The sequence below is a fragment of the Pristis pectinata genome, chromosome 3 (genome assembly GCF_009764475.1).
Source record: "Pristis pectinata isolate sPriPec2 chromosome 3, sPriPec2.1.pri, whole genome shotgun sequence".
NCBI lineage: Eukaryota > Metazoa > Chordata > Chondrichthyes > Rhinopristiformes > Pristidae > Pristis > Pristis pectinata.
In genome coordinates, this window is record NC_067407.1 from 136,509,949 (window position 1) to 136,522,739 (window position 12,791).

Genomic DNA, 12,791 nt, shown 5'->3' on the forward strand with positions numbered 1-12,791 from the left:
CCTGCTGAATCGGAACTCCGACGCCGGGGCGCGCACTGGGTTCGGAACGCCTTTGCGGGAGTAGGTGCGTAAACCGCCCCCCCCCCCCACCACCCAGGCGCGCACACGCACCGGGTTCGGGGAGCATCGCCTCGCACCCGCCCCCCCTCCCCCCCGGAGCGCGTTCGCGAGCCGAATTGGAACTCGCGGCGGGTTTGGAACGTTGACCCGGGAGCCGCGCGCGCGCGCTCTGGATTTGGAACGTTGACCCGGGAGCCGCGCGCGCGCGCGCTCTGGATTTGGAACGTTGACCCGGGAGCCGCGCGCGCGCGCTCTGGATTTGGAACGTTGACCCGGGAGCGTCTCTCTCCAACCCCCCCCCCCGCCCCGGGCGAGAGACGGTCCGGGCGACGCGGCGGGACACGCCCGCCCGCTCTCCCTCCCCCCCCCCCACACACACACACACACACACGGCGCATCGGCGCTGCAACCCCCCTCCCCTCGCACCGTGACGGGCGGAGCGACGCATTGATATAAATAGAGACCCGGGGGAGGGGGGGGGGTAAACAAACAAGGGGAGGGGTGGTGGGAGGGGGGGCTGGGGAGGGTGAGGGAGACCACGGATGAGCCCGGCTGCCAGCCCCCTACCATGCCGAACCAGAAGGGCGTCAAGGGCAGGAAGAACAAGCGCACCAACAGCAGCGGCGACGAGCAGGAGGCGGCGGCCGGGGCGGCTGCCTGCAGCGCGGGAGCCGGAGCCGGGGCGGCGGCGGCGGCGGCGGTGGGGGCCGGCGGAGCGGCGGGCGGCCAGTCGGAGACGGGCAACGATCACGGTGAGAGGCGCAGTCCCCCACCATCCCCATCCCTCCTCTCCCCTCCCCGCAGGGGGAGGCGGTCGCTGGCCGGACCATTGCAACGCGCTGGCTCCTCCGCTTCATCCTGCAGCGGGCAGGAAGGCTTTAAAGTTTCCTCCTTGTCTGCACGGGGGAAAAATATGCGGGCAGATCCTGCGTTTAAAGCCCCGCAGAGGATGTCATCCGGCGTCTGTCCCGTCAGTGGGGCCCCACAGGCTGGTGATCACTATTCTAGCAGCTTGATCTGCCACCCCCAGACACCGTCCTAAAAAAGAATATCTGTCCTTTATTCTTGAGGTGTAAATGACAGCGATCGACGTGCACCTTAAGGCGCGTTTCATTTTCTCCCTTTAGAACCATAGAACAGTCCAGCACAATAAGGCCCTTCGGCCCACAATGTTGTGCCAACCATTAAACCTCGCCTAAGACTAGCTAACCCCTTCCTCCCACATATTCCCCCTATTTTAAATTCCTCCCTATGCTTATCTAGTAATCTCTTGAATTTGTCCAATGTACCTGCCTCCACCACTACCCCAGGCAGCACGTTCCATGCCCCAACCACTCTCTGGGTAAAAAAAACCTCCCACCCGTTAAAGCCATGCCCTCTTGTATTGAGCATTGGTGCCCTGGGAAAGAGGTGCTGGCTGTCCACTCTATTCCTCTTAATATTTTGTACACCTCTATCATGTCTCCCCTCATCCTCCTCCTCTCCAAAGAGTAAAGCCCTAGCTCTCTTAGTCTCTCCTCATAATGCATACTCTCTAATCCAGGCAGCATCCTGGTGAATCTCATCTGCATCCCCAGCAACTGAATGGTTTCCCCATTCGCGCGGGGGGACGGTTTGCACTGGCGCTGTGGGCCCTAAAGTGGGCTGGGCTGTTTGGCTGTGGGTGATGCACACCCAAGGGTTGGTGCCCCACTTGCCCTGCTGAGGGCGGGGACCCCGGCTGTGTGCCTCCCAGGGGGAAGCTGAAACCACTGGAGTTGTGCTGTCAGCTTGTCTGATGGGTTTTCCGAACCATTTCTATTGCCACCGAAGCTTAGCCCCATGTAAAGCAGTCCAGTCAGTCCCATCCTCTGACTTTCTCCCCTAAGGCCTTGCAAATTAATTTTCCTTCATAGAAAACCTACAGCACAATACAGGCCCCTCGGCCCACAAAGCTGTGCTGAACATGTCCCTACCTTAGAAATTACTAGGCTTACCCATAGCCCTTTATTTTTCTCAGCTAAGAGACTAAGAGAGCTAGGGCTAACAGTCTCTTAAAAGACCCTATCGTATCCGCCTCCACCACCGTTGCCGGCAGCCCATTCCACACACTCACCACTCTGAGTAAAAAAAAAACTTACCCCTGACATCTCCCCTGTACCTACTCCCCAGCACCTTAAACCTATGTCCTCTTGTGGCAACCATTTCAGCCTTGGGGTCCAGTGTCTATACAATTCTCTACTGAAGACTAATCAGTGGAGGACTTTCACAGTGAACGGGAGGGCCCTGGGGAGCGTTGTAGAACAGTGGGACCCAGGAGTACAAGTTTCCTGAAAGTGGAGTCACATTTAGGTGAAGGATGGTGAAGAAGGCTTTTGGCACGCTGGCCTCCATCAGTCAGGGCGTTTGAGTATGGAAGTTGGGGTGTTATGTTGCAGTTGTGCAAGGCGTTGCTGAGGCTGCATGCGGAATATTGCATTCGGTTTTGGTCACCCTGCTACAGGAAAGATGCCTTCAAGCTGGAACAAGTGCAGGGGAGATTGACGAGGATGTTGCCGGGACTGAGTCACGGAGAGAGGTTGAGCAGGTTAGGACTTTATTCCCTGGAGCATAGGAGAATGAGGGGTGATTTTATGGGTGTATAAAATCATGAGGGGCATAGATAGGGTGAATGGTCACAGTCTTTCTTCAGAATCTGATTTATTATCACTGACAGAACATGAGATTTGTTGTTTTGCAGCAGCAGTACAGTGCAAAGACATAAAAATCTATAAATTATAAAATTAAATAGTGCAAAATAGGAAAAATGAGATAGTGTTCATGGATCATTCAGAAATCTGATGGTGGAGGGGGAAGCTGTTTCTGAATCACTATCACCTGCCTGAGTGTGCTCCTCCCCCTCCCCCATCTTCTTATTCTGGCTTCTGCCTGCTTCCTTTCCAGTCCTGATGAAGGGTCTCGACCCGAAACGTCGACTGTTTATTTCCCTCCATAGATGCTGCCTGGCCTGCTGAGTTCCTCCAGTATTTTGTGTGTGTTGTTCCTGAATCGTTGAGTGTGGGCCTTCAGGCTCCTGTACCTCCTCCCCAATGGGAGTAACGGGAAGAGGGCATGTCCCGGGTGGAAATGGAGGTCATAAGTTTAGGGTGAGAGGGGAGAGATTTAATAGCAGCCTGCAGAGCAACTTTTTTACTGAGAGGGTGGTCTGTTTATGGAACGAGCTGCCAGAGGAAGTGGTTGAGGCAGGTACAATAACATTTTTAAAAAAAAAATTTGGACAGGTATATGGATAGGTAAGGTTTAAAGGGATATGGGTCAAATGCAGGCAGATGTGACTGGCTTAGATGGGAATCTTGGTCAGCATGCCTCAGTTGGGCCAAAGGGCCTGTTTCTGTGCTGTATGACTCTGAAGCACAGAAGCAGGCTCAACTGGTCCAAGTTGCCTACCTGAGCTGGTCTCATTTGGCCCATATCCCTCTGAACCTTTCCTATCCATGTACCTGTCCAAATGTATTTTAAATGTTGTTATTGTACCTGCCTCTACCACTTCCTCTGGCAGCTCGTTCTATAGATTGACTGTGCTTACACCCACACAGGCAGTAGGTTTCCCACCATAACTACCCTTTGCCTCTTTGTATACAAAAAAGAAGTACTCTTATTTCTCTGCAAGCAACACAAACGGCACTGAAGGAACTCAGCGGGTCAGGCAGCATCTATGGAGGGGAATGGACAGTCGACGTTTTGGGTCGAGACCCTTCATCTGGACTCATTTTCCCTCCACGGATGCTGCCTGACCCGCTGAGTTCCTCCAGCGCTTTTGTGTGTTGCTCCAGATTCCAGCAGCTGCAGTCTCCTGTGACTCTCATTCCTCTGGATGTTTTTCCCATAACTTCCCATGTAGGTCTTCTGGTCAGCTAATGACGACAGCTTTCCTCTATTTTCCAAACCAGTCGTAATCTCGTTCACCTCCTTCAAATCTCCTCTCGGCCCGAAGGGGGCAGCTCCATCTTCTCCCATCTCTTCATTCCCTGTTGGCTGTTGTGACACCTTTCTGTCGATACCAGCTCGTCAGATTCTAAGAAAATGGAATGAATAAGGAGAAAGAAGTAGGAGCCTGTTTTGCTGTTCCTCTAGATCATGACTTCTACTTTCAGCACCTTTTTTTTTCTGCGCTAGCCCCATGTCCTTTGATATCCAGAAATCTCTTGATCTTTTGAATGAGTGATGACCATTTGTTCTGTTCATTCGTCATTCATTCATGTTAAGTTAACAGATGACACTTAAATAGGTGGGATAGTGGACAACGAAGAATGTGGTCAAAAATTACAGGGGGATCCTGATGAGCTGAGTAAGTGGGCCAAGGAATGGCAAATGGAGTTTAATTCAGATAAGTGCGAGGTGTTGCATTTTGGAAAATCAAATCCAGGTAGGACTTTCACAGCGAAAGCAAGGCCCTGGGAATGGTTTTGGTTTATTATTGTCACTTGTACCGAGGTACAGTGGAAAAACTTGTCTTGCATACCGATCGTACAGGTCAATTCATTACACAGAGCAGTTACATTGGGTTACTACAGAGTGCATTGAGGTAGTACAGGTAAAAACAATAACAGTACAGAGTAAAGTGTCACAGCTACAGAGAAAGTGCAGTGCAATAAGGTGCAAGGTCACAACAAAGTAGATCGTGAGGTCGGAGTCCATCTCATTGTATAAGGGAACCGTTCAATAGTCTTATCACAGTGGGATAGAAGCTGTCATTAAGTCTGGTGGTACGTGCCCTCAGGCAACTGTATCTTCTACCTGATGGGAGAAGAGAGAATGACCCAGGTGGGTGGGTTTTTTGATTATGCTGGCTGCATCACCAAGGCAGCAGGAGGTAAAGACAGAGTCCAAGGAGGGGAGGCTGGTGTCTGTGATGCGCTGAGCTATGCCCACAACTTTCTGCAGTTTCTTGCAGTCCTGGGCAGAGTAGTTGCCGTACCAAGCCGTGATGCATCCAGATAGGATGTTTTCTATGGTGCATTGATAAAAGGGACCTTGGTGTACAAGTACATGGTTCACTGAAAATGGAGTCACAGGTAGACAGGGTGGTGAAGAAGGCTTTTGGCACACTGGCGTTCATCAGTCAGGGTACTGAGTATAAAGGTTGGGAGGTCATGGTGTGGTTGTACAGGATGTTGGTGAGGCTGCACGTGGAGTATTGTGTTCAGTGTTGGTCACCCTGCTATAGGAAAGATGTTATTAAACTGGAAAGAGTGCAGAAAAGATTTACAAAAATTTTTGCCAGGACTTGAGTGGCTGAGTTATAGGGAGAGGTTGGACAGGCTCGGACTTTATTCCTTGAAGTGTAGGAGACTGAGTGGTGACCTTATAGAGGTGTATAAAATCATGAGGGGCATAGAGTGAATGCACTCAGTCTTTTCCCCAGGGGTGGGGAAATCGAGAACTAGAGGGCAAAAATTTAAGGTGAAAGGGGAAAGATTTAGTTGGGGGGGAGGTGGGGGCAACTTTTTTTTACACAAGGGTGGTATCTGTGTGTAATGAACTGCCAGAGGAAGGGCTGAGGCAGGTACAATAACAGCTTTTAAAAGTCATTTGGACAGGTTCATGGATTGGAAAGGTGTAGAAGTTTACGGGCCAAACGCTGGCAAATGGGACTAGCTTGAATGGGGCATCTTGGTCAGCATGGACCAGTTGGGCTGAAGGGCCTGTTTCTGTGCTGTATAACTCTGACTTCAATCCCCCACCATCCCCTAGAGAAGAGAGTTCAAACGATTCACCATCCCCTGAGTGGTGAGATTTCACCTTGTGTCTGTCCTAAATGGCCTTACCTTTTATTCTGAATCTGAGATCTGATATTCTAGACTCCTTAACTGGGGAAACATCCTCCTAACATCCTGCTTATTGAGCCCTGTAGGAATTCAATGCAATTCCTCTCTACCAAACTGTAGAGAATTCCAGCCTAATATTCTTCATCCTCGCATGGAAAATCCACCATTCCCTGGAACCAGTCTAGTCAATCTTTGCTGCATTTCCCCTTTGACAAGTACATCCTTTCTTGGGTAAGGAGTCCAAAACTGTCTACAATACTCCAGGTGGAGTCTCAACAAGGATAGTTGCAGTATGATATCTTTTGCAATGAAGAAGCCGTACAGCATGCTTGCCTTCATAAGTTGGGGTGTTGAGTATAAAAGTCGGGAAGTCATATTGCAGCAGTTTAAAACTTTGGTTAAGCTGCATTTGGAATATTGTGTGCAGTTCTGGTCGTCCCATTACAGTAGGGACGTGGAGGCTTTCGAGAGGGTTCAGAAGAGGTTCACCAGGATGTTGCCTGGATTAGAGGGTAATAGCTATAAGGAGAGGTTGGGCAAATTTGATTAGTTTTCTATGGAGCGTCGGAACCTGAGGGGTGACATGATATAATTTTTATAAACTTCTAGATAGGGTAGATAGTCTTTTTTTCCCCACAGTGGAAATGTCAAATACTAGAGGGCATGGTTGTAAGGTGAGAGGGGGAAAAGTTCAAATGAGATTTACAAGGCAAGTTTTTCTTTTAATAATAGTGGGAGGTGCATGGAATACACTGTGAGGGGAAGTGGTGGAAGCAGATACAATAGCAATGGTTAAGAAGCATGTAGACAGGCACGTGAACAGGCAGGGAATGGACAGGGATGGACCACGTGCAAACAAGTGTGCAGTTTAAATTGGCATCATGGTTGGCACAGACATGGTGGGCCGAAGGGCCTGTTCCTGTGCTATACTGTTCTATGTCCTATTATGTTTTGCTCTAAAAGCCATCATACTGTTTGCTTTGGAGACGCAAGAGACTGCAGATGCTGGAATCTGGAGCAACGCACAATCTGCTGGGGGAAACTCAGCAGGTCAAGCAGCATCTGTTGGGGGGAGGGGGGAAGAAATTGTCAAAGTTTCGGGTTGAAACCCTGCATCAGGACCATTTGTTTTTCTCTTTGAAAGCCAATATTCAGATACAGGAAGCAATGTTCAATGTCTACATCAACGGTGCTGAGGTCGAGAGGGTTGAGAGCTTCAAGTTCCTGGGAGTGACCATCACCAATAGCCTGTCCTGGTCAAATCGTGTAGATGCCACGGCCAAGAAAGCTCACCAGCGCCTCTACTTCCTCAGGAGGCTAAAGAAATTTGGTTTGTCTCCTTTGACTCTCACCAACTTTTATCGATGCACCATAGAAAGCATCCTCTCTGGGTGCATCACAGCTTGGTATGGCAACTGCTCTGCCCAGGACCACAAGAAACTGCAGAGTCGTGGGCACAGTCCAGCACATCACAGAAACCAGCCTCCCCTCCTTGGACTCTGTCTTTACCTCTCATTGTCTTGGTGAAGCAGCCAGCATAATCAAACCCACCCACCCGGGACATCCTCTCTTCTCTCCTCTTCCATCGGGTAGAAGATACAGGAGCCTGAGGGCACGTACCACCAGACTGAAGGACAGCTTCTACCTCACTGTGATAAGACTATTGAACAGTTCCCTTATATGATGAGATGGACTCTGACCTCACGATCTACCTTGTTGTGACCTTGTACCTTATTGCACTGCACTTCCTCTGTAGCTGTGACACTTTACTCTGTACTGTTATTGTTTTTATTTGTACTACCTCAATGCACTCGGTACTAACTCAATGTAACTGCACTGTGTAATGAATTGACCTGTACGATCGGTGTGCAAGGCAAGTTTTTCACTGTACCTCAGTACAAGTGACAATAATAAACCAGTACCAATGTACGAGGATATCCAGGTCCTGCTAACCGTCAACCTCCTCTAATCCCTCACCATTTAAAATGCACATTTTGCATTAAATTCATGTTTTGTACTTCTAACGTCATTTTACCACATGATATTTCATATGCCATGTTCTTGCCCACACACTATATCCCCTTAATGCCTCTTTAAATCCTCCTCGCTATTCTCAGTTCCACACAGATTTGTATCAGTCGCAGACTTGGAAATGTGACATCTCCTCCCCTCGGCTAAACCCTTGATGTAGATCGTGAATAACTGGAGCCCAAGCACTGATTCATGTGGAACGCCAGTAGTTGCTGCCTGTCAAAATGAAAAACGTGCATTTATTCTCACTGTTGCTCCAGTCACATCCTCAAAAGAATTCTCAATAAGCCAGTTAGACTCTTTCATAGATCCATGCTGACTCTGCTCAATCCTAATGTTCTTTACTCTGAGTTCTATTATTACATCCTTCATTATAGATTCCATATTTTACCTTCCACTGATATTTGGCTACAAGGTCTTCAGTTCCCTGTTTGCTCTTGCCCACATTTCTCAGATAGCGGGTCAGGAAAAATTCCAGAATCCATAGAATTTTGGAAGTTGATGACCAGAGCATCTAACATCTCTATAGCCTCCTCTTTCAGAACTCTGGGATGTAGATAGTCATAGAGCAATACAGCATGGAAACAGGCCCTTTGGCCCAACTCGTCCATGCCAACCAAGATGTCCATCTGAGCTAGTCCCATTTGCCTGTGTTTGGCTCATATCCCTGTAAACCTTTCCTATCCAAGTGCCTTTTAAATGTCGTTATTGTACCTGCCTCAACCACTTCTTAAATAATAATTGGTTTATTGTTATCACATGTACCGCAGTGAAAAACTTTGTTTTGCATGCCATTCATACAGGTAATTTCATTACAGCAGTGCATTGAGGTAGTACAAGGGAAAACAATAACAGAACGCAGAATAAAGTGTTACAGTTACAGAGAAAGTACAGCGCAGGCCGACAATATGGTGCAAGGCCATAGCAAGGTGGATTGAGGTCAAGAGTCCATTTTATTGTACTAGGGGACAGTTCAATGTTCTTATAACAGCAGGATAAAAGCTGTCCTTCTGCTGGTACGTGCTTTCAAGCTTCTGTATCTTTGCCTGATGGGAGGGGGGTGAGAAGAGAGGATGTCCGGGCAGCTTATTCAAAATACGCACCACCCTCTGCATGAAGAATTTGCCCCTCGGGTCCCTTTTAAATCTTTCTCCTCTCACTTAAACCTAGGCTCTCCAGTTTTTGATTCCCACTCCCTGTGGGGGAAAAATGTCTGTGTGCATTCACTTAATCTCTGCTCCTCACGATACTGAGTCACAAATTAGATCAATGAGTCTTTGAGATTTATTAGCTTTAAATCTCACCAACTTTTCTAGTCATTTTGTTTTTCCTTTACTAAATACTCATTTCCTTCATTTCCCTATTCTTGCTAGACGTGTTCTTTGGTATTTATAGCAGGTTTTTCGTGTCTTCTATGAATATAGACACAAAATGCTTGCTTGATTCCTCTTTCATTCCCTTACTCCCCATTATAAATTCCCCTGCATCTAACTGTGAGGAATTGTCTGCAAAGAATGTTTACCCAAAGGGTAAAAGTATTTTCACGACAATTTGCGCTGAATACGGTGTTGTAACGAAATATGAATATTGGCATGAAAAGGGTTTTATTTATATTGTCTTTCATAGCCTTAACATGGTTTAAAGGCTTTGCAGAGAATTCAGAATTTATTCTCTAATTCAAGTGTATTCACAGGTAGTTGTAAAGCACCCTTTCATAAGGTTTAAAAAAAACCCAAGAGGCTTCATAAGAGTGTTACCAGATGTAATCTGAGATCTTGCTGTATTAGGCAGGAGTAGAAGTTTGGACAAGTTGTTCAAACTTGGGTTGCTTTCTCTGGAGCAGTGGAGGCTGAGAGGAGACCTGATAGAGGTTTATAAGAGGCATAAGATAGAGTAGACAGCTGGTATCTTTTTCCCAGGGCCGAAATGTCTAGTACTAGAGGGCATGGATTTAAAGTGAGAGGGTAAGTTCTAAGGAGATGTGCGGGGCAAGTTTTTTTTTACACAGTGGTGGGTACCTGGAATGCGCTGCCAGGGTTGGTGGTGGAGGCAGATACAATAGAGGCATTTAAGAGGCCCTTGCATGAGTGTGCAGCGAATGGAGGGATATGGAGATTGTGTAGGCAGAAGGGATTAGTTTAGTTGGGTGTTCAATTAGTTCGGCCCAACATGGTAGGCCAGTTCCTGTGATGTGCTGTTCTGTATTCTAAAAGCAAGACCTGTATTTATTTAGAGCCATTCAAGGCTATCCCAAAGATTCGGCAGTTTATTTAGTTTTCAACAGTTTGAAACATACGTCCCAGTTGTAGGAAGTGTGGCAGCCAGATTGTGGGAGCTTACTGTGCACATACAGTGCAATGATGACCAGGTAATCTGCTTCAGTAATGTCAGGAGATAAATTGGGGTTGGCACAGTGGCACAGTGGGTAGAGCCACTGCCTCTCAGCCCCAGAGACCTGGGTTCAACCCTGACCTCGGGCACTGTCTGTGTGGAGTTTTGCACGTTCTCCCTGTGACCATGTGGGTTTCCTCTGGGTGCTCCGGTTTCCTCCTGTACCCCAAAGACATGCGGGTTGGTAGGTTAATTTGCCGGTGTAGATTGCCCCTGGTTTGTAGGTGAGTGGTAGAATCTGGGGGCAGTGGCTGGGAGTGTGGGGAGAATTGGTGTTGGTTTATTATTGTCACATGTACTGAGATACAGTGAAAAGCTTTTGTCTGCGTGCCATCCAGGCAGATCATGACATACATACTTACATCAAAGTAGTAAAAAGAAAACAGAATGCGGAATATCGTGTTGCAGTTAAAGAGAAAGTGCAGTGTAGGTAGACAAATAACGTGCATTCAGTAAAACAGAAGGGCTATTGTAGAGTTGGTGTTAAATTAGGTGCTTGCTGGTTGCTGTGAACTTGGGTGAAGGACCTGTTTTTGTGCTGTATCTCTCTATGACTCTAAATTCCTTGCTGCTATTCGTATTGGTGTCCAGAGATTTTCTCTACCTGGGGTGGTAGAGAGAGTCTTGGTTTAAGGAATTCCCTCAGAGAGTGCAGCATTCCCTCAGCAATGGACTCGATGTTGAGGCTCTAATTGAGCAGCTGTCTCCAGAGTGCGACGTGAACCTCTGTCAGAGAGGAAAGAGCTGTCCACTGAGCTGTGAGAAGGTTTTAGAACCTAGAACAGTACAGCATAGGAACAGGCCCTTTGGCCCACGGTGTTGTGCCGAACTAATGACACCTAATCCTTTCTGCCTGCACATGGTCCATATCCCTCCATTCTCTGCATATTCACGTTCCTATCTAAGAGCCTCTTAAACGCATCTATTGTATCTGCCTTCACGTCCACTCCTGGCAGCACATTCCACACACCCACTCCTCTCTGTGTTTCTAAAAGAAAAACTTTCCATACACATCTCCTTTGGACTTTCTCTTTAAATGCATGTCCTCTAGTACTAGACATTTCAACCCTGGGAAAAAGATATTGACTGTCTAACCTCTCCTTATAGCAATGGAGACACAAGAGACTGCAGATGCTGGAATCAGAAGCAACACACAATGATGCAGGGTTTCGACCTGAAACGGTGACAACCCTTTCCTCCTACAGACGCTGCTTGACCTGCTGAGTTGCAGCAGATTATTTGTTGCTCTCCTAATAGCACATGCCCTCTAATCCAGGCAGCATCCTGGTGAACCTCTTCTGCACCATCTCCAAAGCCTCCACATCCTTCCTGTAATGGGGTGACCAAACAGAGCAACAAAACAGATGAAAGAAAGATGTGCTGGGTAAATGCGTCTGTATTTGAGATGGAGGTTAAAAAAAAAATCTCTCTCAGCAGATACTTCTCTCAACATTAGATTCTGTACCTGCTGGGAAAGGCGTGTTGGCTTGTGCCTCAATCTATTGGTTGCTGGCAGCATGGTACAGCCTCGTGCCTGCTGTTGAGTTCCAGCTGTTGGGGGAGTGCTCTCGGATGTGAAGGGGGGTAGGGGGAGTTTGACAGGAGTGAGCTGAAAGGCAGATATGCTCCCATTTCAACCCTCCCTCTCCCTCCCCCTATGTCTTGGCCTCTCCAGTCCCCAGCCATCTCCATCTCCCCATATCTGCCCACCTTTCCCCAAATACTTCTTACATCACCAATGCACATTGTCGCTTCTGCTGTCAGGATTGGAATTGATTTATTATTGTCACATGTACCAAGGTACAGTGGAAAACTTATCTTGCATACCGTTCATACAGATCAATTCATTACACAGGGCATTGAGGTAGTACAGGGTAAAACAATACAGAATGCAGAATAAAGTGTTACAGTTACAGAGAAAATGCAGTGCAGGCAGACAATAAGATGCAAGGTCATAACGAGGTAAATTGTGAGGTCAAGAGTCCATCTTATCATGCTAGGGAACTGTTTAATAATTTTATAACAATGGGATAGAAGCTGTCCTTGAGCCTGGTGTAGGTGCTTTCACGGAAGCAATGGACCACATTGTACTCTCCTTTGGCCAGTAGTTTGTGACAGAACCCTGGTTGCATCCTCACGCTCTGTACGCCTATGCCTGCCCGAAGGATCATTCGGGAAGCTGAAGAGATAATAGGAGTTACCAGGAGGTAGTCACATCTAGGGTCTGGGATGTAGGTAGTTGGGTGACCGTGAGGAAGGGGAAAAAGGAATAGGCAGTCGGTACAGGATATCCCGGTGGGCATTTCCCAGGTATTTAGGTATTTCATTTTGGATACTGTTGGAGGGGGATGAATCATCGGTGGAGAGTCCACAGCAGCCAGGTCTCTGGCACAGAGTCTGGCTCTGCGGCTCAGCAAGGAAGTGGGGGGGGGGGGGATGAAGAGGAGTGTGATAGTGACGGGGGCTCGCTGGTTAGGGGGACAGACAGGAGATTCTGTGGAC

At 47.9% G+C, this 12,791-nt stretch overlaps 1 protein-coding gene across 1 annotated transcript in view; it reads left to right on the forward strand.

The window, feature by feature from the left end:
* Nucleotides 1–551: 551 nt before the first annotated feature.
* Nucleotides 552–12,791, forward strand: part of heca (hdc homolog, cell cycle regulator) — a 52,376-nt gene continuing 40,136 nt past the window's right edge. The window contains 1 exon segment of the mRNA XM_052013108.1: nucleotides 552–812. Within this exon segment, the coding sequence (XP_051869068.1) occupies nucleotides 629–812 (184 nt within the window). The 5' untranslated portion in view covers nucleotides 552–628.